The sequence below is a fragment of the Epinephelus lanceolatus genome, chromosome 21 (assembly GCF_041903045.1).
Source record: "Epinephelus lanceolatus isolate andai-2023 chromosome 21, ASM4190304v1, whole genome shotgun sequence".
In the NCBI taxonomy this organism is placed as follows: domain Eukaryota; kingdom Metazoa; phylum Chordata; class Actinopteri; order Perciformes; family Serranidae; genus Epinephelus; species Epinephelus lanceolatus.
The window spans coordinates 22,834,623-22,857,323 of NC_135754.1; the positions used below are offsets into that span (position 1 = coordinate 22,834,623).

The following is a 22,701-nucleotide window of genomic DNA, read 5'->3' on the forward strand; positions in this document are numbered from 1 at the left end:
GTGCAGTGGTTTTTAGTGTTGTTTCACTGGAAACAGCTGCCTGCTGCAGCCAAAAATAATACTGTGAGATAACAGCGATAAGAGTGAAACAAAACAGTAAAGTTGCTTATTGGCACCTAAAAAAGTTTTTCATAGAGGTGGCTAGATGGAGCCACTGAAAATCTTGGCGTGACACACCAAAACCAAAAGCCATACTGTAACTGAATTTCAGGAATTTGATTGTGGTGTTGAAGTATAAAGGCTAGTTGAAAACAAGTCAATTTGAGAGTTACAGAATCTCATACTAATAAACTCTGGTTTCTTATTTCACCTTTAATATTACTAATTATCTTCTGTGCACAGAATAAATACCGGAACAGTTAACATTTTGAGTGCCACAGCAATCCTGATTTAATGTGTCATGTATTAGCGTGTGTTAGATGATTCATTATTCTTCATTTATATGTACAAAACATTTACTGGGAACAAGCTTTCTCAAGTTTAGGGGAGACTTGTGGTTACCCATAGAACCCATTTTTATTCAGCTATCTCAAGGCAAGACTTCCTTTGAAAATGGCCATGCCAGTTGTTCACTTTCCAAAATTTAGCCTAAATTTGTGGTGATATTTTGCCCTCTTACTAACAAGCTATGCCGACATGATTGGTACCAATGGATGCCTTAGGTCAGGGGTAGGCAACCTGCAGCTCTGGAGCCTCTTTAGCCCCTCTCCAGTGACCCCCTTTGGCTTTGACAAAAAAATAAAAATATTAACAGTTGTTTTTTTTTTTAACATTCTAATCTTCATGTATTAATACTGTAGGCCTAAAGTGATTCTGACATTCTCCAATTGGAAAAATGTGCAGCCTATACACCAAATTAAAAAAAAAGTTTTAACAATATCAGCAACTAAAATATGCTTCAATCATCTTCAGCCCATAGCAGTGTCAACAGTAGTCTAGAGTCTCCCTAGCTTGGCTAGCGATGGATTCCAAATCCAAAAAAGGAAACAATTTGGAAGAAAACAAAATCCAAATGTGCATTCTCCATCTGTTTGCTTTAACCGCCAACTTGCAAACATAAAAATCATCAATAGCCCCCTGCAGTGCCACCTGGTGGTAAAATATATAAACAAAACCTCATTTAGCCACTGAAGTTGCAGCCAGACAGCTTACAATGAGCTGACACTCCATAATTCTCTGTAGAGCTGAGGGAGCTGAAGATTCAGGTGATAATTCTCTGAATCTTCACCACTATGAGAGACCTTTCTGTCATTTGATCCATGGTTATTGCTGCTTTGAAAAATGAGACCCATTTATAATTTTTTTTTTTTTTTTGAGGAATCAGAAAGTTGGTGACCAAACAATTTCAAATTAATTGACTTGTGAAGGTTTGAGTTGCTTCAAATAAGATAATCCCTACAATTATGAAATGCAATCTCAACAAAGTCAACATGAAAGAAGCACAAAGGGTTTTTCTGATACTAGAATGTAGAACAAACAAACAAAAAGCGAACATTTTCTCTCTGTTTGCAGTTTGCTGAGTAAAAAAGCCATACAGCTTTTATTTTCTCTACCAAAACACACTGAAAGAAGTTAATTGACACCACTGCAGTAAAAGTTTAAATTAAATTACAGAGTTGACAAAAAACCCCTCATTTTCCATCTGGCAGTCTGTGTTTTTTTTCCCTTTTTGATAAGATAAAGTAGTCCCTTTTGGATACGTTATACTGTAATAGGCATTCCCACAATCTGTTTCTTTGGCAGTATTTCACCACAATTGACTGATTACTGTACAGTCAGCACACAAGTGTCAAGTATCTCCCGAATGTAAAAGGATCTCCCATCCTACAACAAGTCTCACCTCAAACCACCCGCTGTGAGGACGTGTGTGTGACCAGTACGGCTGTATATGTTTGTGTGTGCCTGTGTCAGGAGTCTATGGGACCTGGCAGCTCAGCCAGGTAGCTGAGCACTCCTTCATCCTGTCAGGGGGGTGGCGGTGCCCTGGCTTTGTGCTTGAGCATAAACTCTGAGCAGATGGTGTGAGACAGAGAGCTCGTTCTCGTGATCAGCCACGCCACAGAGAAGCCTGCCTGAATCACAAATCAAGGACTGTAAAAATTCTAATAATGTATATACGGCATTGCAGAGATCTCACTATAACTTTTCTCCAGCAAGTCATATTTCATCTGTGATATCTCTTTATAAAACTTACACACAGAACAGAAATAATCGCTCTGTTTTTGAAGCTCTCATTAATACAGTTGAAGCTGATTCACTCAGCCCGACTGACAAAAAGACATCCAGTAATTAACACGGCCAGCACAGATGTCCTGTTCTCCACATTCCAAACCAAACAGATTTTAAAAAATGAAATGAAAAACTAATGAGCAACAAAACCATCAAACAATGGGAGAGGCCTGAGGGAGCCAAGAGGAATGCTTAAAGCAAGTACAAGATGTTTGAGACTGACAATAAGGATGAGATTGGAAATGTCTTTGGGGAGCTTTGTCAGCTTTGTCAGTCACACATCAAAGACATCGTGGCATTAATTTGTTTTGATCGTACGGTTCAGCAAAATGCCATGCACAACAGTCACTAAACTTTGTTGCACTGTTTCTGTCATTAACCAAACTATTACATTTTGGGCATTTCAAGATGCATCTTTACACCGATTATATAACAATGCCCGAAAACTGTGTAACATCAACAGGTGCTTTTCCTCCACAGATGGAGGATTATCTTGCCTTACATAATGCTTTCTTAAATAACTGTGAGGGGTAACAGGCAGCCCTGAGAGGAGGTCAGTGTCTGGGTGTAATGTCATCCTGCTGTGCTTTGGGATAGCAACAGGGAAGCGATACGGCTGCCTGACAGTGGCACCCACGCATGGTAATTGGTGTGACAATCAAGCCACCAACAGCCCTTTGGTCGCGGTGGTAGAACAAGTTTCAAGGAGAGTGACAAAGGCACCTTAGGGGGGAACAAATGTGTTGTCTGGTGTGCTGTATGCTCTATACCATGGTCAAATGAAGGGGTAAAGGCGGAGCGAGGTTGATGTCTGTGTCCATTTCTTTTGCAAGAATACAGGATCACCAGATAAATGCGTAATAGGAGAACATTAGAAAGCCATCTGAAGACCCAAACCCCCTGAAAGCATCTGACCATGGATGGATTACTGAATAGGCAAAGTTCAAAGGGACACAAAATGACTGAAAAGACACTAAATACACCCCAAAAGAGACAAAAAATTACCTTTAAGAGAGACAAAATGACCTCAAAGAGCAAAAAACTCCATGAAGAGATGCAAAGGAAAAACTGAGAGTCACAAAGCATCCCACAAAGACACAAATATACCTCAAAGAGACACAAAACAACCACAAGAGCCCACAAAATTACCACAAAGAAAAACAAAACCTGTAAAAACACGTCTACCAACTACAAAGAGATGCAAAACAACCAAAAGGGCACACAAAATTACCACGTAAAAAAACAAACCCACAAAAAGATGCATAACAACTACAAAGAGACACAAAACAAACAAAAAAACATAAATTAAAAATAGCACAGAGCATGTGTGTCTTGATCCTATGTAGGAGGGAGCCTTTTGCATCAATATGCCTAAGGGCCCCTTGTCTCACAATCCCACCAAGCATCTGACGCACACATTTTGAAGAACACCTATTGTTTTAAATGGCCAAACAGGCACCAAAAGCCTTGTGAGATGCTTTGATGCCCCTACTCCGACCTTGTTTCAATCTTAGAGCACCAAATGTGGACCTAAATCAGGGAATCAGAGACGGACAGACAGAGAGGTGGACGTGCAGAGAGAGTACACAACAGCCGAGGTTAGTTCCATTAGCTTAGCGAAAAACTTGTGTTAAAATTAGCTGAGCATTTTGTGACTTTTACTAGAAGAAAAGAGATGAAATATGATGGCTAGTCTCTTTCAAACTTGTGCCTGCCTACATATAAATGGCGACCTTTTCCCAATGTACTGCTGGTTCTGTGGTGCTGGCGTTTTAAATCTGAGGCCTGCAGCGCACCATAGGAACATCAACTAATGAACGTCAATTCTAGCTTTCAGTGTGTTTGGGCCTTGACACAGTATACATGAAGTACTGGTGTCAGCCCTCTAGAATCAAAGAGTAAAGGCCTAATTTGTGACTCCTTTTCACCAAAGTTTAACAATTACTCAGGTTGAAATCCATTGTGAAAAGCAGAGTGCCTCAGTTGACAAGACCAACATGTTGAATGACTGTGTGCGATTGTGTATTTAGTACCTCGTCCTGGCTGCCCTCACGCAGGTTGTAGGTGAGGTTGTTGTGGATGTCGGAGGCGAACACGCTGGCGTACTCAGGGTAGAGCTCCAGCACCTCCCTTAGGCCACGCACATTGATATACTGGAGGTCACAGTAGGTCAGCGCCTTCACATCAGCATTGGTCTTGATCACCTGGTCAGTTCCAGGCAGGTCAGATCCAATCAGGTCCCCTTTTCCTAAAATCAAAACAGTAAATATTCACAATCTTGTTTCGCTACATGAGCATCTTCTGCATAGTATAAAAAAGTCCCAACCACAATGCAAACCTAATATCGCCAGCACCATGCTGTCTTTCAGCACCTCAAGGGACCCGGAGCAGACAAAGTAGTTGGCATGCAGTGCATCCCCCTGACGGATGAGGTACTCCCCAGGGACACAGAATGAGGTTTTAATATGGAGGGATAGTGAGCGCAGGCAGCCACGGCTGGCCCCCTTAAAGACCGGCAGCTGGAGGATGTCCTTATTCAGATGCATGGCGATGTCGGCCCGCAGCTCATCAGGGAAGTCGTGCAGGAGCTGGGGATGTGTGACAGATGTAATGAGGTGTGACACTCATTGGTAATTAGGGAACGGACTGTGTTGCCACCAGTTACCCTCTTTTGAATTTCAATAGGATGTCAATTGATGGTGTACAGGCGGCCATGTGTTGTGAGAGATCATAAAAAATTACAGCTGCAAAGGGTTATGACTGAACAGGTTTCAGTGCAAATCTAAACCTCGCCCTGAAGTTTCTCGAGGGCAGACAGCGCCGTGTACAAAAGTATTAGGTGACAACAACAATGAAAGGGAATCCTACCTCGTTGGCATCTATACCGTTGTTGACAGACCACGTGGTCTGGAAGTACTCCAGCATGCGCTGTTTGATCTGCTGGGGCAGACGGTGGACACGGATGAAGTCCTTCAGGTCCTTCATGCGTGTGTGGTAGAGGGAACGTCGCGAGTACATACGCTGGATGATGGCCGTCACGTTACCGAAGACCAGGGCGTGCATCAGCGCTGTGTGATGGAAGCAAACAGCATTAAAGACAGTAAATGGTAATATAAAGGCTGAATATTTGTATTTCTAGGTAAAAATAATACCATGTGACATTTTATTCTTGGGTTTTTCTTTTAGCCTATCACAATTTGAAAAGGATTAAAGACACACTATGTGAGATTTTCCTAAAAAACAAGAAGTAATCCCTAGTCATCAGTTATGACCCACTAGAAGTGTGTGGCGGTGTATTTATCTTCAGAGATTCAGACCTCTGCCTGTATTTTCTGAATTTCTGTGTTTGGGACATTTATGGGCGTGTAGGAGGAGGAGACACAGTACCGAAAAGAAACACAAATATAGTGAGGCGAAACACCAAATATGAATCTGGAGATGGCTTTTACTTTTGACTCCTTTCAAACACTTATAAATAAAGATATAACCCTATACTGGCCAGTATCCAATCATCTACTCTTGTTACTGTATACTTCCTTATTGATCCACACAGGGGGCATGGTAATTTACAGCAAGCAGTTGGGCAAAAACAAAAAAAAAATCCAAATATTAAAATAATTGGGTTGTTGTACCAACAATTGCCACCTCAGCTAAAATAATCTGTTCTTTGGTATATAAAAATGGCAACAAGCTGCGTTTAAAAGGTTAGCCAAACCATCCAACCCACTTCCTGCTGAATCTCTTGCACTGGTGTGCCAAACAGAGGCACTGTTATGCCAGGACGCCAGAGGGAGAAAGGACCCTGGTGTCAGACATACCGCCGACGAGCATGGTGCAGATGGAGAAGATCTTCTCAGCATCGGTGTTGGCACAGACATTGCCGAAGCCCACACTGGTCAGGCTGCTGAGGGTAAAGTAAAGGGCAGCGATGTAGGAGCTGCGCACTGTCGGGCCGCCCACCGTGCTGTTGATGTAGGGTGTCTCCAGACGTTTGCCCAGCTCATGAAGCCACCCTTGAATGAAGAGGTAGAGCATGAGCGAACAACGTCCACAGGTTATGGTAACGTTGTGTGTGTGTGTGTCCTCTGTCAGCTCTGAGATGGACGGGAGTGGCAGGAACGGTGTTGCAATACCTGGTCTAAGAGAGACAGAGGTGCATGTGGTGTGTGTCAGAGATTTTCAGCAGTGCCAGGAGGCAGGCGTGTCGATGCGGGACAGGACAGAATTAGATTTGCTCCTCCAGGGATAAATAAGGCCAAGTGTTAATTAGCAGGTATGACCTAACCTCCCTATGGACAGAATATACTGACACAAATGTGTGCACAATTAGACATACACACAAATAGAAACACACGTGGCTGACTGGGTTTGATTTTTCTGCTGTATGCCACAGTACAAGTGTTGCTGATTGTGGTTAAAACATGTTTAGTGGCAAAGCTGCAGGACTGAACGAGCTTGTAGACATTTTGTTTGTAATAAAACCCTACGCATGATCACACTCTCTGATCTGACGCAGGCATTGGATAAATAATAAGACAAGCTCTCCAATATTTCTCAGATTAATTTTTAGACTAGAAAAGCCCGTCAGTTTTTTATTATGGTCTTTCTCTGGTCTCCATGTTGAGCCATTTTCAAACAGTGACACAAACAAGACACTACAGCCCTGCTTCCCACCAGCAATTTTTTATATCAGCTTTTGATCTGGTTTCAGACAGTCCTCATTAGAGTGCCAGAGTATGGTGTTTGCCACCAGCTCACCACTGAGCAGAGCTAGACATCCCAATAGGTGAGCCATGACTATTTATAGCTGAGTGGGGACACAACACAAGCAAAATCCAGTCTTTGGTCTTATGTGATGGAATTTCTGCCTATTTCAACAAGAAAACAACTGACTTACACAGCACCTATGGTATCTGAGGCCCTGTCTACACCTATATGGATATTTTCCGTTTTACAAATGAATTCTTTCCAAACTACAATGCAAAAAAGACCCTAAATGCTTGCTGACGTTAGCTGTTTTTTGGCAGTCTACTGTAAAGTATGCAGACTAAGGCCCTGCTCGTACGACAAGTAAACTTTCGTTGAGTTTTGGCTGATCGTTTACACGACAGCGGCATTCTGGGTGCCTGAAAACGCAACGTTTTGAAAACCAGTCCTCAGTTCCAGTTCCTCTGAAAACAGAGAGTTTTCGCGCATGCGCATTGTGGTTCCAGTCACTTGATCAGAAAGTCGACCATCACAACAACAATGGTGGACTCCCGAGTTCTGTTTGTGCTGCTTACCCTACTGAATTTATCAACACTTCTCCAGCAAAGTGTAGATTCACTGTAGCAACTCCACCTCATCGTCCGTCCAGACAAATGTTCATGTGGTTGCCATTTTGTTTGTTTATACATCACCGCCGTGTTGTTTCATTACAAAGTCACACCGCCAACTACTGGCCTGGCATGTATATTACAGCGTTTTTGGTCATTTTTGTGGATCCGTGTGCACAGCGATTGTTATCAAAACGTTGTCTTCTGAATGCAGAACTTTTTTCAAAATAAAAATGAGAAACAATTCCATTTTCAGCAGATGGTTTTCATGTAAACATGACCTAAATTGACCTTTTTTAAAACACCTACTGGAGGTCACATCACTTTTCTGAGTTACATTTAATTCAAGGATGAAGGAAATCTCTAGAACATAAGAGTGATCTGGACATTTGAAAGTTTTCCTTCCACTCCTCATCGACAACAGCCCAACTTTGGAAAGTGTCCCACCATCTTCTGATTCAACCAGGCCTGATCTAAAACTGTTGTTTCTGCTGGACTTAAAACTGCAGACGCTGAAGTGGAACAAAAACACTGGGTGCAGCAGATGCCTCTGTTTGTCCATGAAATGGTGCAGCAATACTAAGTTTAGCTGTAAAGTCGTCATTAGAGCAGACAGTGCTAACAAAATGTTGGCAGAGCGGAAGCCGACCATTGTTGTAATTGTTTCCGGCATATGCTCATTACACAAAGCAGCAACGGGTATGCACCAATTGAGGAGATGACTTCATCTTTTCCCAAATGCTCCATTTTACATTTTGAAAAACTGCATCTCAGAAAGCGACCTAAAACTCTGTCTGTGTGTGGATAAGAGGACAAAACATAGGGAAAATATCCATTTTCAAAAATATCTGTGTAAGTGTAGACAGGGGCTGAGGCAAGTCTGCATAGTCAGCATTGTGCTTAAGTTGTGAAATGAGCACTTCAATAAAATATCAGAGGGCAGTGAATAAATGATGGCACATGGTACTTCATTTATCCTTTACCCTTATGGAATCAAACAACAAACCTGACCATCACACTTCCTCTTCAGCAAGGCCTCAGTCAGACTCACCAATGTCCCAGGCCTCATTGGTCTCTATCTCTTTGCGCCCAATCATGTACCAGATGCAGGCCATCCAGTGTGCCAGCAGGGCAAACACAGACATCAGTAAGGTCAGCACCATGGCGCTATACTGGGAGTAGCGGTCCAGCTTCTGAAGCAGACGAAGGAGGCGCAGCAGGCGTACCGTTTTCAGCAGATGGACCAAAGAGGTCTGAAGAGCATTGAAAAGTAAGGGGGGTGGGGGGGGCACAGTGACAGAGAAAAGAAGAAAGCAAGTGAATCCCTCTTCCTGGAAATATCTGGAAATACATTTACTGCATATACACAGCTGACTATAACAGCTTGGACAAGCAGCGACTTCTTTGCTCAAACAAATGTGCTTATCCTGTGCAAAATTCTCTATTTAGGGAGAACTCGTCACACAGGCGGGTGGGCAGGAAGTAACAACAGCAGCCGTGTGGAATGCAAGGTAGTCTACTTCCAAAGGCTAAACATTTCAGGGGGGAAATAATTAGAAGTAATCCATTTGCTGCTTGTGTCAGCAGTCACAGAGGGCAGTGAAAAAGAGAAGGCTGAATATATTATTTTCCAGTTGTACTCACCACTGTGATGTTGAAGGCATACAGCAGGTCGAAGGGCAGGGCAGCCACCAAGTCCACAAAGAACCAGGTGGTGGCGTAATGAATGCAAATGGAGCGCGCCTCATACACCACCTGCCCTGACTGGCTCACATAGGTAGTGCGGAAATTCAGGATAATGTCTGAAAATACAAAGGTTGACAGTGAATTTTACCCCCATAGAGTAGACGTATAGTCATATTCATATTATTCAAACTGGAAGATGTCACACAATTGCAGGGGTGTGGATTAATATCTCACTATCACTATCCTCATTCATACTTTAAGAAGCTACAAATTATATTCAGCCACAAAATAAACCTGAGAACAGATAATGAGGAAAAAGTAAAGTGTGAAAGGTCACAAGCTCAGATTCAATCCCAGTAGTTTACATGTATGTGATACTTTAGACCACGCCATGTTTGTTATTCACACTTCTCAATATGGATTTGGTAGTGTACCAATTTTAGCCATGGAAATCTCAAATGATAACTGTATAAATGAAAAGAAATGGACCATGTATGAAAAAGTGAAACAGCTGGAATGTGTCATTGTTTTAAGGCGTCCATATGGATCAGCGAGTTTGCCAGGCGGATCATCTTCATCTTAGCATCAGAAATGTAGCAAGCACATAACAGGCAGACCTCTGGGTGTGTGGTCTGATGTAGAAAACCTCATCTGTCATCCAAGCTGTCGATATTTGCAGAGATGTTGGCTCATCACTCAATACAAATTTCGGATATGAGAAGCTAAAAGAAGGTAAGATGCTGGGAATGATTTTTGGCAAAATTAAATAAAGATTTTCGATTATTTTTTGACAGCACACACAGCAATGTGCAGGCCAAAAATCATCAAAGTTAAAGACACTGGAAACCTCCTGCCCAATATGCTTTATTCCCTGAATGATTTTGGCTTGCATGCCTTATTTAGAGTGCTGTATGAAGCAGTTTTCATTTTTCTAACTTGCTATCTTTCAATTACACGACTTTACAATAAACAAACAAAGTCTGGGTAGTGACCAAGTAAAATAGTTTCCCCCAAGCATAGATGGTGACCCCCTCTTTGTGCCAAACTGAGCGATTCAGTCATGAAATCCAAATGTAATCACGGTTAATTTACAGTAATACCCCCTTTGCACCATAATAGCTGTTTTTTTTAAATCGGTTCTGTCCAGGATTCACAGAACCTTGGTGCTATCTAATGAACCAGCCAGCATTTCCACCAGTTTTGAGCAGTACCATTGTAATTGAGGATGTGCTATCAATGGAGGGCGCTGCACAATGCACAACCCAAGTGAACAGTAGTGGCAAGACGGCGGATCCCATTGATTTCACGTGAGCTTTTTATCCAAAAAACAAGCATGGACCAACTATTAATGATGAGAAGACACAGAGGAATTTTATGTGAAAGACTCCATCCTTTCTTTCCAATCTTCAGAATATGGCACAGCCACTGATGTTATCACAGTTCTCAATTCAGGTCATGGAAAACCTCCTATTTTTTGGCTGGAAACCAACTTTTTGGGCTCAAAACCAATTTATTTCTGGTTGAAATGCTTAAACCGAAGGAAACTAGGTGCGCAAACCAGAATGAAACCTGTTCTATGTTGGTGGAAAAAGAGTTTCTATTGGAGGACAACCCCTCTTTCTTGACATGGGTGCCTTCCTTTGGAGGTTAACCATGCGTTACCAACTGGGAGAAGTCCATACCCAGGTTCCCTGGAACTGGAAGTATTTTCAAGGGAAAAGATGACTCGGTGGCTCTTGCTGCCCTGTTGCCATTCATGGCGAGAAAATGGTCAGATACTGGATAAAAATGTCACTTTGCTGCATGATTCAAAATAATTTCAAAGCGCTAAAATATTACCATGATTCAGATGTTGAGAGTTCTGAGAGAGAATATTCTTTTGAACCTAGTGCTTAGTTGAGCCACAGCACAAGAACTTCAGGTAAGAATCTGTACACTCTTCTTTTCAGCTCTCACCTATAATGAAGAGCATTTCCACCACGATGTCACTGACGATGGTGGAGCGCGCAGCTGTGACGTGGTCATCATACGGCGTAAAGCTGACATTGTAGGGCACGGTGACAGCCACATAGAAGGTGGCCAGCAGAATGAGCCAGTCCCACAGGGCTTTGGACACGCTGTAGTGGAGCAGAATGAAGCGCGACTTCTGGACTGCTGCCACCTTGTACTCTGGTATCGAAGGCTTGTCAATAATGCCCTGTAAGAGAACAGGCAGACGTGCAAAATTATCTCGGGAAGATAACACACACAGCCATATGCATATGGATACATAAACACACACTCACCCTCAATAACCTCTTGAATTTCAAGCATATGTTGATAAATATACACAACAAACAAAGCACATCGAAGAAGCTGCATAAATGAATAACGTGATAACCAGATGGTCATGAGGTGGAGTGCTGTGAAAATAAATGGTAATCAGATGGACACTGCCGTGCCAAGATTTTGCAGAAACAGACAATATAAATGTCAGCAGTCACTCTTGTGCTCTGACCGCTGATGATTCAGTACGCTAGGCAACTCAAGTGAAACAGATATGGTAATGCTGCTGGTTATCTGTTCTTGACAGCCTCCTTATTGACAGTGATAAACCTTTTAAATGGCCATGCAGTAATAACACAAAGTCATAGAGAGCGGATTGTGGTCAGTGAGGGGGAAACGTATTACTTACAATGACGCCTGTTAATCTCATACATGACTTGGCCTTGGCTTGACTTCCTCCCTCCAAATGCCATTAGTGTTTTAAGTCTCAGGTGTCACAGTACAGTGGCCATCAGCTGCTGTTACTTCAGAGAGCAACGCTTATTCATTCCACTCATTTAATTTTTTTATTGAGAAAATCCAATCTCAGAGAGCATAAATTGCTATTACTGATGAGTTGGGGAACCCATTTGGCACATAATAAGAGTGCGGCTCTCCAAATGTGGCCGTGCACTTGGCACATAATAGCCTTAACCAGGTTTAGGAGACGGGAGGAGAAGATATTACCTGCTTGACAGTGGTGAGAGGGAAACAGAAAGGAGAGATAAATGAGCAGTAATTCATCCAAGAACAATGTGGCCACTTCACAAACAGGTGAGACAAGCAACAAGGAGGCTGGTAAATTAAGTCTTAGCTGGAGATTTCCTTGTAGGGGCTCTGAGGCTCATTTGAAGGGAACAGACTAACATTTTGTTCGGAGGCAATGGACAACCTTTTCTTGTATTTAAAAATGAGAGAAGTATCAAAGAACAAGGACACGCTACTGTACGAATGAAGGAATGACTGTATATTTAAATGGAGTCTGGTGAGTTTGATGATAGCCATTTTGGGGCTGTTTCTGGTTAACAAAAACATTATTCTTTGATAAAAAAGGCTTTTCTCTGTAGGGATCCTTTCAATAATCTTGTCAGACACTTATAATAGCAATCTGAGCCTGTCAGTGTTAGAAACAAGTAAAAAACAAAAAAGTCCACACACCAAGTAGCTCCCGTTTAGAAGGATTTCCATGCATTAAAAATATTGTTTTTTTGTCAATAAAATCTTTTTAAATGGGAGCTTCTTGGTGTGCAGACTTATTTGTTTTTGTTTTTCACTTTGCCAGATGTTTCTTTGGTCCAGCACCCACTCCATTGGACGTTGGGATGTGCGTGTCTTTTGTACAACTTTTTTTTTTTTGTAATGTCAAAAACAAGCCCTTTAAGTGGACGCAAATTGACCGAGCGGACATGTCTGGAGTGTTTACACTGCAGCCTGCCCGTTGCTTTCACTCAATACTGGACCGGTTTCAAAAAAGGTTGTTCCTAATAATCTCTTAGACACAAAAACATAGGAGAATTGGGAACAGGTAAAAAAAAATACTCCTTAACTTTAGATGTTTCAGTTTATTTGACATACAGAGAGCCACACAGCAACTCTTTAGCATGGTTTTACCCCCTTGTCGGAGAAGGACATGACGTTTTGCGGGCGTTCCCATAAATACACACTGTATCTTTCCGTAAGTCAGTTGTAACACCAGTGGAAAATCTAGCAGAGAGACCTTGCTGACTGTCATCAACAGCTGTAACCACTGTAAAGATCATTCAAGCAATGTCAGCAAAAGCTGGACTGCTTTTTTTTCTTTTTAATTTGCCTTACGACACAGAGGTCAGTGCGCTCACCCGACCTTTGGCACTCGAGGCGGTCAGCCGAGCACATCCCAGTGATTAGAAAAGAAAAGCCCAGCACTGCGGGGACACATGGGACAAGCATGTCACACAGCTACAGCTGGTCTTCGCACTTCATTAACTCACGCTGTAGCTCAGAGCTTACTGTTTCAACTACATCTCCCAGGATGCTTTGGGCATAAAAGCCTGTCCTTGGTGGGAAAGAGGATGCACACAGCATGTGACTCAAGCACTGCCTCAAGCACAGAATCCATTACAGAGGCATCTCAGGCTTTAATTTACACCCAAAATGCTTCACCCTTTTTCCAACAATGCAGCAGGAGTGCACAATAAAACTGTAAAATTACCACAGGTCCACAAGTAAGCAAATATGACTCAAATGACTCTGCTTTGCTCTGTACTTTTTATATGATTGTAGGATCACTACTGTACACCTACAACACTTGGCAATATCCAGTTTCAACAATTTCTCTTTCAAATTGTGTTACAGCGAGAGACTACAGATAAACATTCGCTGTCTCAAAGTGTTTGTGTGTGAGTGTGCAGAGGGCAAAAATAAGAAATAGAAAACATGATAAACTGAGGGTAAGTAAGATGTGAGCGCGCAGGTCATGAACACAAACTACGAGCTTTGTGTTTCACAGTCAGCCAAAAGAGTATTTGAATCATAACTTGAAAAATGCCTCCAGATTCATAGCCCCTGCATTAAAGTGAAAAGAGGCAATAGTGGCTCTCCTCTGGGAAAATGCTTAAAATCAAGCCGACTGAGCTACTTGTCAGCGTGCCTAGTTATACAGTAGCTGATACACTCATGGGCTGACAGCATCAAATCTGCCAGAACAGACAAAACAACAACTCAGAGTGTTTGTGTTTTGGTAAGGAGCCTTCAGGCAAAGAAAAACTCAAGCTCAACCTGTTTTTGAGGAGGCGATGTAGTGTGTGGTAAACCATTTAAAAAATATGCAACCTCTGCGGCCCTAAAGGAAGGTGCACAAGGTGCGCTTATGAAATCAGTTAACAGATTTCCACTTGTAAATTATATCTATGTACTTAAAAATCAATTCCTCCCCACTTCTGTATCTCTCTGTTTTATGACTGGGCTCTTATCTAAAGATATATGTCAAGTAAAAGTATAGCTTCCCCCTTTTCTTTCTTTGCCTGGCAGGCTGATGGGCTACAAATAGAGAGCTAGTCAGAGAAGATCTGGCTGGCTGTGGTGTGGAGGCAGAGGAAGACATTGTTAGCTAACTGCTACTGAGAGACCGACAGAAAGAAAGAAACAGACAGAGAGACAAAGTGAGAGAAAGATGGAGGGGGAGACAGACAAAAAGAATGAAAACAGAATGGGAAAAATATAGTCGGAGTGGGAGGATGGCAGTGGCGGAAGAAGTATTTTTGATCCATTACTTAACTTAAAGAATAGCAAACCACGATGTGAAAATACTCTTACAAAATACTATTACAAGTTGAAGTTAAAATCTAAGCAGTATCATCAGCAAAAACCCCAAATATCAAAATTAAAGGTTCTCATTAGGCAGAAAAATAGCCATTTTCAGTGTTATATTATCACAATTTATTTTCATTACTGACGAATTATTGTGTAATCATCATCTTTAAATTGTAGCTGACTGAGGTGGAGATAATCCTAACTTCTTTATATATTTGTGGGTTACTTAATCTTATATTTTAACCTGATAATGGATTATATATGTAACATGAAGGACAGCATTCTCCTCTGGATTGTAGTGAAGTATTAACGTACAGAAAAGTTGAGTACGAGTGCTTTAAAACTGCACTTGTGAAACATTAAGTATTCAAGATTGGAGTGGATGGAGGGCTTCAATATTTGCACCGCAGTAGGAAAGACAAGGGGAACAGGAGAGATTATTCAAAAGCAGAAGAAAATTGGGGGCACCACAGAGTGACAGACACACAATACATGGAAAGACAGAGGGATCCAGAGGGATGAAGCCAAACAGAGGTGAAAGTGACAGATGGAGAGGGAGAGAAAATGTATAAATCAGCATGAGAATAGAAGGTGTATAGTCCTGGTTAAGTAAAATCAGAGGTTTCTTCCAAAACATAAGAAAATACATGTTAAAAGACTGGTAACTATACACTACTGCATGGTAGGGTTAGACAGTTGACCAGTTTGTCAATGTTTCTGCCCCCTAAAAGTTGTCTCATCCCCTGTGTGAGTGGCAAGTTCACTACATTCAACCAGTGATGGATTATTAAGTGCACTTATCAGGCCCAAGGGGTCAGAAGGGCCCTGGACCAGAGCCTCTGTTTGAAGTGTTTTTTTGTTTTTTTTTAACATTTTTCGTTGGAGAGTCAATCAAAGAACAAAGAGATGCGAGAGAGACACAAATGGCTACAAAGAGACTCACAATGGCTGCTAAGAGATGCAAAATGACCTCAAAGAGACTCATAACAACTACACTTTACAAAGGTAATTCGCCTGGTGGTAGAGGTAGCACAAGGGGACATTTGAGGATGTGTGCAAGTGTGAAAAGGAGAGGAAATAAGAGACAGAGAACAGGCTGTGAACACATTGTAACACTCATTGTTGAGTTACGTTCAACCCGGGATGGATTACTAAGTGCACCTATCAAGGACCAAGGGGTCAGGGGGCCCCTGGACCAGAGCCTCTGTCTGAAGTGTTTTTTTGTTGTTGTTTTTTTTAAACATGTTTTTGTTGGAGAGCCAATCACAGACCACAGAGAGATGCAAAGGTGACACAAACAGCAACAAAGAGACTCACAAATTGCTACAAAGAAATGCATAATGACCACAAAGAGACTCAAAAACAACTACAAAGAGACGTTAAACAGCCACAAAGGGATTCAGAAAGTCTGCAAAGAGACACAAAATGATCACAGAGACTCCAAACCTAGGAGCCCTGGAATGGTGTTTTTTTTAACATTTTTGTTGGAAAGTCAATCCAAAAAACATAAAGAGATACAAAAGAGATGCACAAATAGCTACAAAGAGATGTAAAATGACCGATGAGAAACCCAAAATGACCACAAAGAGACTCAAACTACTACAAAGACATGTAAAACAACCAGGAGACTATGAAAAGAGACAAAATGACTTCAGAGAGACACAAAATGACCACAAAGAGACTCCAAACTAAAAAGAAATGCAAAATGACCAAAAAGAGACTCAGAATGATCGCAAAGAGACTCAAAACAACTACAAAGAGACGTAAAACAACCACAAAGAGATTCAAAAAGACTACAAAGAGATAAAATGACCACAAAGAGACACAAAAAGACCAAAAAGAGAGTCCAAACAAATACATAGAGACATCAACCAACAACATAGATTCAGAAAGACTACAAAGAGACACAAAACAACTACAAAGAGATGTTAAACAACCACAAAGAGACCCAGAAAGACTAGCTAAGAGACAAACATACTAGAGACACAAAATGACCACAAAGAGACTCAAAACAATTACAAGGAGATGTAAAAAAAAAAACAGTTTTAAAAATATTACAAGGAGACAAAATGTCCACAAATATACCCAAAATGAGCACAATAAGAGTCCAAACAAATTAAAAAGAGATGTAAAACAACCACAAAAAGATTCAGAAAAACTAGCAAGAGACAAAAACACTATAGACACTAAATGGCCGCAATGACACTTAAAACCACTACACAATAACTCAAAATGACCAAAAAGAGCCTCAGAATGACGATCACCAACAGGTGTGTGGTGGGGTCTTTTACATGTCTGTGTCCTGAGGCTTAGTGTCACAATCCGTCCATGCTGTCAACAAGCTCTCTTAGCTCAGTTAGTTGCCACAATCATATAAACCCATGCAAAATAGCTGTTATGAACATACCGTCCAGTCTATTCGCCTTAGCAGTTGCTGCACTGCTGCCATAGTTTGCTTAGTGCTAACGTTAGCTGCTAAGGAGGTGCTCTCACTGTGCAGTGGGTTATTTATTACATTTTCTGTGGTGTGACAAACTCATAACATACAGTTTTTTTGCTTTACCCGGACTTTAAAGACTCTCCAGACGCATAACGTTATTCTTTTCATTTCCATTAATAAATAGCTGCTTTGTGAAGGCTAATGACTTGGCTAATTTTCCAGAGATGGCAGTTAACACTCGTTAGCTAACGTTACATATAAATCCCACAGGGCAGTTCCCTACACAGTATTATATTGTGTTACTTACCTTAATGCACTCTTCACAAAAGGGCATTTTTGTTTCCAATTGCTATTTGCTTTAGTAAAGAGTTTACTTTAGCCTTATTTTTTAAGCAAGGTTATTTTTTAACAATCGAAAGTTAGCTAAACTAGCTAACTGACATTCAGATAAGGAGCTGTTACTATGGTTACCTGCAGTTTAATATAACGTTGGCAATTAGGAACGTGCGAAAACAGGGCTGTAATCACCTATTTCACATTGGGGGCACCATTTTAAATCCACACCTTCTGCGACCTAACTCATGAGCAGGGTCTGGGGGGAATTACCCCACGATATCATGACTTTTTTATATACTATACCATAACTTTTTTTTTAAATTACATAATATACTATGACTTTTTATGACATATTGTACCATGAGATTTTGACATACTATGACTTTATTATGATATACTATAGCCTACTATGACTTTTTTATGACATACTATGACTTTTGTATAACATACTACACTATGACATTTTTTTTTTTTTTTTTTTTAAAATACTATACATGACTTTTTTATGACACACTATACCATAGATATATATATATACATAGATGCCACACCCTGGCTTGTGGGATGCGTCAATACCACCGCCGTCTTGCCTAGGTGCTCTGACCGGTTCAGACCCGTGTCAGACTCGGCAAAAATGCCACATTTTTGCTCTGCATTTGGGTGTACAAACGAAAGAAGTGTTAAAACCAAGCAGAAGGGACTAACATTCCACAGGTAAGAAGTTGTTTTACAATATTTTACTGTTATGAACATGTTTAATGAGATATATATCTCAAAAAGTGATCCTTCTTTTAAGCTAATGAAGTAAAGTAACTGTCCTGATCTGGTCCTAATGCCAAATTAAGCTAACGCTATGTCACACAACTTAAAGAAAAAAGGTTAACATTTATATAATATTACTTATAAAATTATGATGCTTTGTCAAACAGCTATGTCGGTGTATGTGTTATTCCAAATTGTCAGCTATCTGTTTCATGGCACCAACGTGACATAACGCAGTATAACGTTAGTAGTTAACTTGTGGCCTGAATTGTAACTACAAATGATGTGGAACTGCGTTTTTCTGACACACTTATTTTGTGTGTAGTTTCCCAAAAAACACAGATAGGAGACGGGCATGGGTAGCAGCAGTGAGGAGAAAGGACTTTGTCCCGAGTGACTCCTCAGTCATCTGCAGCTGTCACTTCAGACCTGAGGACTTCAACAGGACTGGGCAGACTCCTAAAAATAATACTAGCTACTGTACACTGTATTTTTTGTAAATATGACCTAATAATGTAAACAGTTCTGTGTCCAGGCTCCCATGAGCACTGTGGTGTTATACATATGAGATTAAAGCAAAATTTTGTGTAAACATGCATCTCTAAGTCATTTATTTTCACTTGTACAAAACCAACATTTGTTAATCAGAATCTACACTGCAGCTCGGCACAACCCTGCTGATACACTATTTTTTGCACATTGTGTGAAATGTGAATAAACATTTATAGTCAAAATTAATAATTAAATGACATCATGGTGGGCATTGTACATCTAGTAAGAAAAAGAATATTTATTACATGGGGAAAGTTTAGTTTAAATGTGTTGTTGAACTATTACTGTTACTTTATCTAGATAAGATCAAATATTTTGGTATGAACAACTGCATTTTTTATTTAACCAAGTATCCTGTATCATAACTACATGTCTGACAATTGTAACAAACCAAACCGCATGAAAATCGGCTGAGAATTCAGCGAGTAATGATGATTTTAATCATAAATAATCTCCTGCCTCAATAGACATACATGCATTAGGCAGCGCGGCTCCACCTGGGCAAGATGGCGGCCGCGTTGACGTATCGCTCCAATGAGGAGTACCGTTGAATGCGGCATCTACGTATATATATCTATGACACTATACCATGACTTTTTTATGACATACTATACTATGACTTTTTTAATAACATACTACACTATGATGTTTTTTTTAAAAAAAAATACTATACATGACTTTTTTATGACACACTATACTATGACTTTTTTATGACATACTATACTATGACTTTTTTAATAACATACTACACTATGACTTTTTTTTTATAACATAATATACTATGACTTTTTGTGACCTTTATTATTGCATTTTTATGACATTGTAACACTTAACAAAAACTATAACAGTTGATGGTGATAAAGCCTACGTAACACTCACATTACATTCTATTTCTATAATGAAAAACAGAGACAGTACAGTGTTTGACGTTGACTGTACCTACAGCAGTCAAGCTTCTGCTGGGGTACGGCAATGCCACTGGCACAAACCACACACAGAACTGCAGTACACCATAATATTAGAACCTGTAGTAAGTGATCGTAACTGGGGAGACATTTTGAGCATATTTGAAAAATGTGGGGGGCAATGTGTCCCCCAAAAAATACATATATCTTAATTACTGCATAGGCTCAAACATTTGAATATATGTCAAACTGCTTTACTCTTGTCTTTACTTGTCTTTTTCTCTTCATCTTCCTCTTACCTTTTCAGATATTATTGTACACTCCATCTCTATTATTCATCCCTGTTGTGATGATGAATTTAATATAAAGCAACTGGTGCCAAAACAAAAAAGACAACCGTTTTGGGGGCGTCTCTGCCTTCCAATCATTTTCCTCTTTGGTATAATGTTACTATCAGCAGCAGTAGCTTCACTCAGAATTGATATTATGATATCATTGTGTTATATGAGGAGGCAATTTTATGAAATGAAATGTACCGTCTCAGGACAGTCCAGGGAAACTGTGTGTCATAAAGGCTGATGCCTAGACTTTTGGAAAATGGCTGTTTAAGGAAAGCTGACTGGTGTATGTGAGACCATATTATCATGATGCAACATGCACAGATATACAGTCTGTAAGACACAATCCAGACAGTGAGGCGTGAGGAAAAGCCCATGCAAGCAAACAAATAAACTCTGACACATTTAATCTCGAGTGTGCATGCTTTGGATCTCATTCTCATGCAAACTGCATTGTATCTGTTTAACACTGGTGGCAGGCCTGCGAGATAAAAGGTTTTCCAAAGTCACTGATGGAATCACAAGACACAGTCCAGTGAGCTGTCAGAAAGACCCAGGCAAAACAAAACAGTCCCTTACAGACACAGATCTGATTTGTATTCTAACTGCTACATGTTTTTGTTTTGCATCAGAGAACACACAGGTTGCCTACATTTTTAATATGCGACATCAACACAAGTTTGTTCTGAATGTGCGCCTACTGTTTACAGTCGTACTGCACGCCATTACCGGTTCCTAAGGTTGCAAATAAATTAGGCAAATGTGCCAGCTTTTTCTTTTGCGTGGAGTCAGTGAAAAGTGACTCGAAAGGTGAAAAAGTTTATTAGATCTAAGATGCAGGATCTTGATTATACTGTGTTTACTGTGCTACTTTGAAGTTTCTCTTATGTACAGTGTGATATTTCTTTCAGATCATGAGTTCGTGAATTTTTGGTCCTCTTGTGAGGACACAAATATGATCTCAGTGAGAATAAATAAACACTTTTCAATGGTAATTAGCCTTGTGGTAGAGGTAGCATGGGAGAACAGTGGAGGGTGTGTGCCTGTGCCAAAAGCAGAGGGAATGAGACACAGCGAGCAGGCTGTGAACACATTAACTCTGATTGTTGAGTTTCTTACTCCTACATTTTGTACATCTAGATGTGCAAGAGAGAAAGAGAAACCATGTCAGTGTGAAAACACCGGCTCCTGCCGAGAGCGCTGGAACAAAATCTGAATGATAAATATTGTGCATGTGATCCTGAATGTGTTGATGTTTTACCATATGTTCATCTGAAGCCATCAGTCACTGTGTGGTGTATATGTGTGAATGTTTTTTTGGGGAGGTTCATGTGTGTGCACTATTAGAACAGGTGTGTGTATGGTGTCAGTGAACAGTGCCATCTGTAAGTAGGGGGGATGGAAAAAAGGCAGCAGGAGGTTTGGCAAACAGAGGGGAGGTGTAACACATTGATTCCCATAAAGACGCATGCAAGTCAGGCCTGACAGCAGTAGCAGAGCTTTTGTTTTTGGAGGTGTAAACAGGAAGCAGGTCAGGTCCATGTCAGGGTATTTATCACTGCAACTTGGGTGTGTATTTTTTTTTTTTAATCTGACCTGCTTATTTTTTGGGTTAAACCATTAATCATTCAGTCTAAAAATGTCACAAAACTAAAAAAAATGTTAGTCAAAATTTCCCAAAGCCAAAGGTGACCTTTTCAAATTGCTTGATTTGTCTGACCAATATTCAAAAACCCAAAGTTCTTTATGTAACAATGATATAAATGATATGAGAAAAGCAGCAAATCCTTACATTTGATAGTATACACACCAATCAGCCAAAAAGCCATTGAAATATAGAGGAGAATATACTTCCCTCTCTGTAACCTAACCATCTACCTAGGAATACATCCACCTCATCAACTACCACTACACCACTGCTTAAAGGGATACTTTGCCCAAGTTCAACCAGCTTTGTATCGTAACAATGTGGGTAGTATGTGTAAATGAGCACTGGTAAACTTCCCTCCATCTTACCAGTGCTCAGATCTCCCTCTCAGCTCAAAGCTTCCCTGGCTCTAGGCAGGCCCCCAGGAAGTGTGCTGGGCTTTGAAGCCAGTTTTCGTGGGGGTAAACACTGAAATTAAAACTTCAAAGTCTGTCACATGATGCCTTTGGGCCCAAAAAGACTTTTCCCATAGACTTAAATTGTGAAAGAAATGTCTGTAACTTAGTGGAAACATTTTTGTGAGAGTCACAACCTCCACGAAATTACTCATTTCACTATAGGGATGTAATCCATTTGGTCCGATGACATTGGGAAAGTCTAGAAAATCCACATTTAAATCATTTTATGCTCATTAAAGGTAGCAAAGTGCTAAACTAGAAGCCGGCAGAAGTCTCTAGTGCGCTTGCTCTATGGGCCCAATGTTGGGGAAGCAGAGCTGATCATCTGGGTAATTTTACACATGACAGTTGAATGTTTTTGGCCTAATGCCCCACTGAGCAGCTTTCATATGAATGAACAGGGTCCTGCTTCCAACGCTGTATCCTGATCAGGGTCT

General features: G+C 40.7%; 1 protein-coding gene across 1 annotated transcript in view; it reads right to left on the reverse strand.

Moving 5' to 3' along the window:
• Nucleotides 1–22,701, reverse strand: part of LOC117259840 (voltage-gated delayed rectifier potassium channel KCNH4-like) — a 67,979-nt gene that overhangs the window by 13,430 nt on the left and 31,848 nt on the right. Inside the window, exons 5-11 of the mRNA XM_078163264.1 lie at nucleotides 11,187–11,427; nucleotides 9,189–9,346; nucleotides 8,596–8,797; nucleotides 6,048–6,242; nucleotides 5,098–5,297; nucleotides 4,568–4,817; nucleotides 4,263–4,477 (exon numbers count right to left, since the gene is read on the reverse strand). Coding sequence (XP_078019390.1) covers nucleotides 4,263–4,477; nucleotides 4,568–4,817; nucleotides 5,098–5,297; nucleotides 6,048–6,242; nucleotides 8,596–8,797; nucleotides 9,189–9,346; nucleotides 11,187–11,427 — 1,461 coding nt within the window. The remainder of the gene's footprint in view (nucleotides 1–4,262; nucleotides 4,478–4,567; nucleotides 4,818–5,097; nucleotides 5,298–6,047; nucleotides 6,243–8,595; nucleotides 8,798–9,188; nucleotides 9,347–11,186; nucleotides 11,428–22,701) is intronic.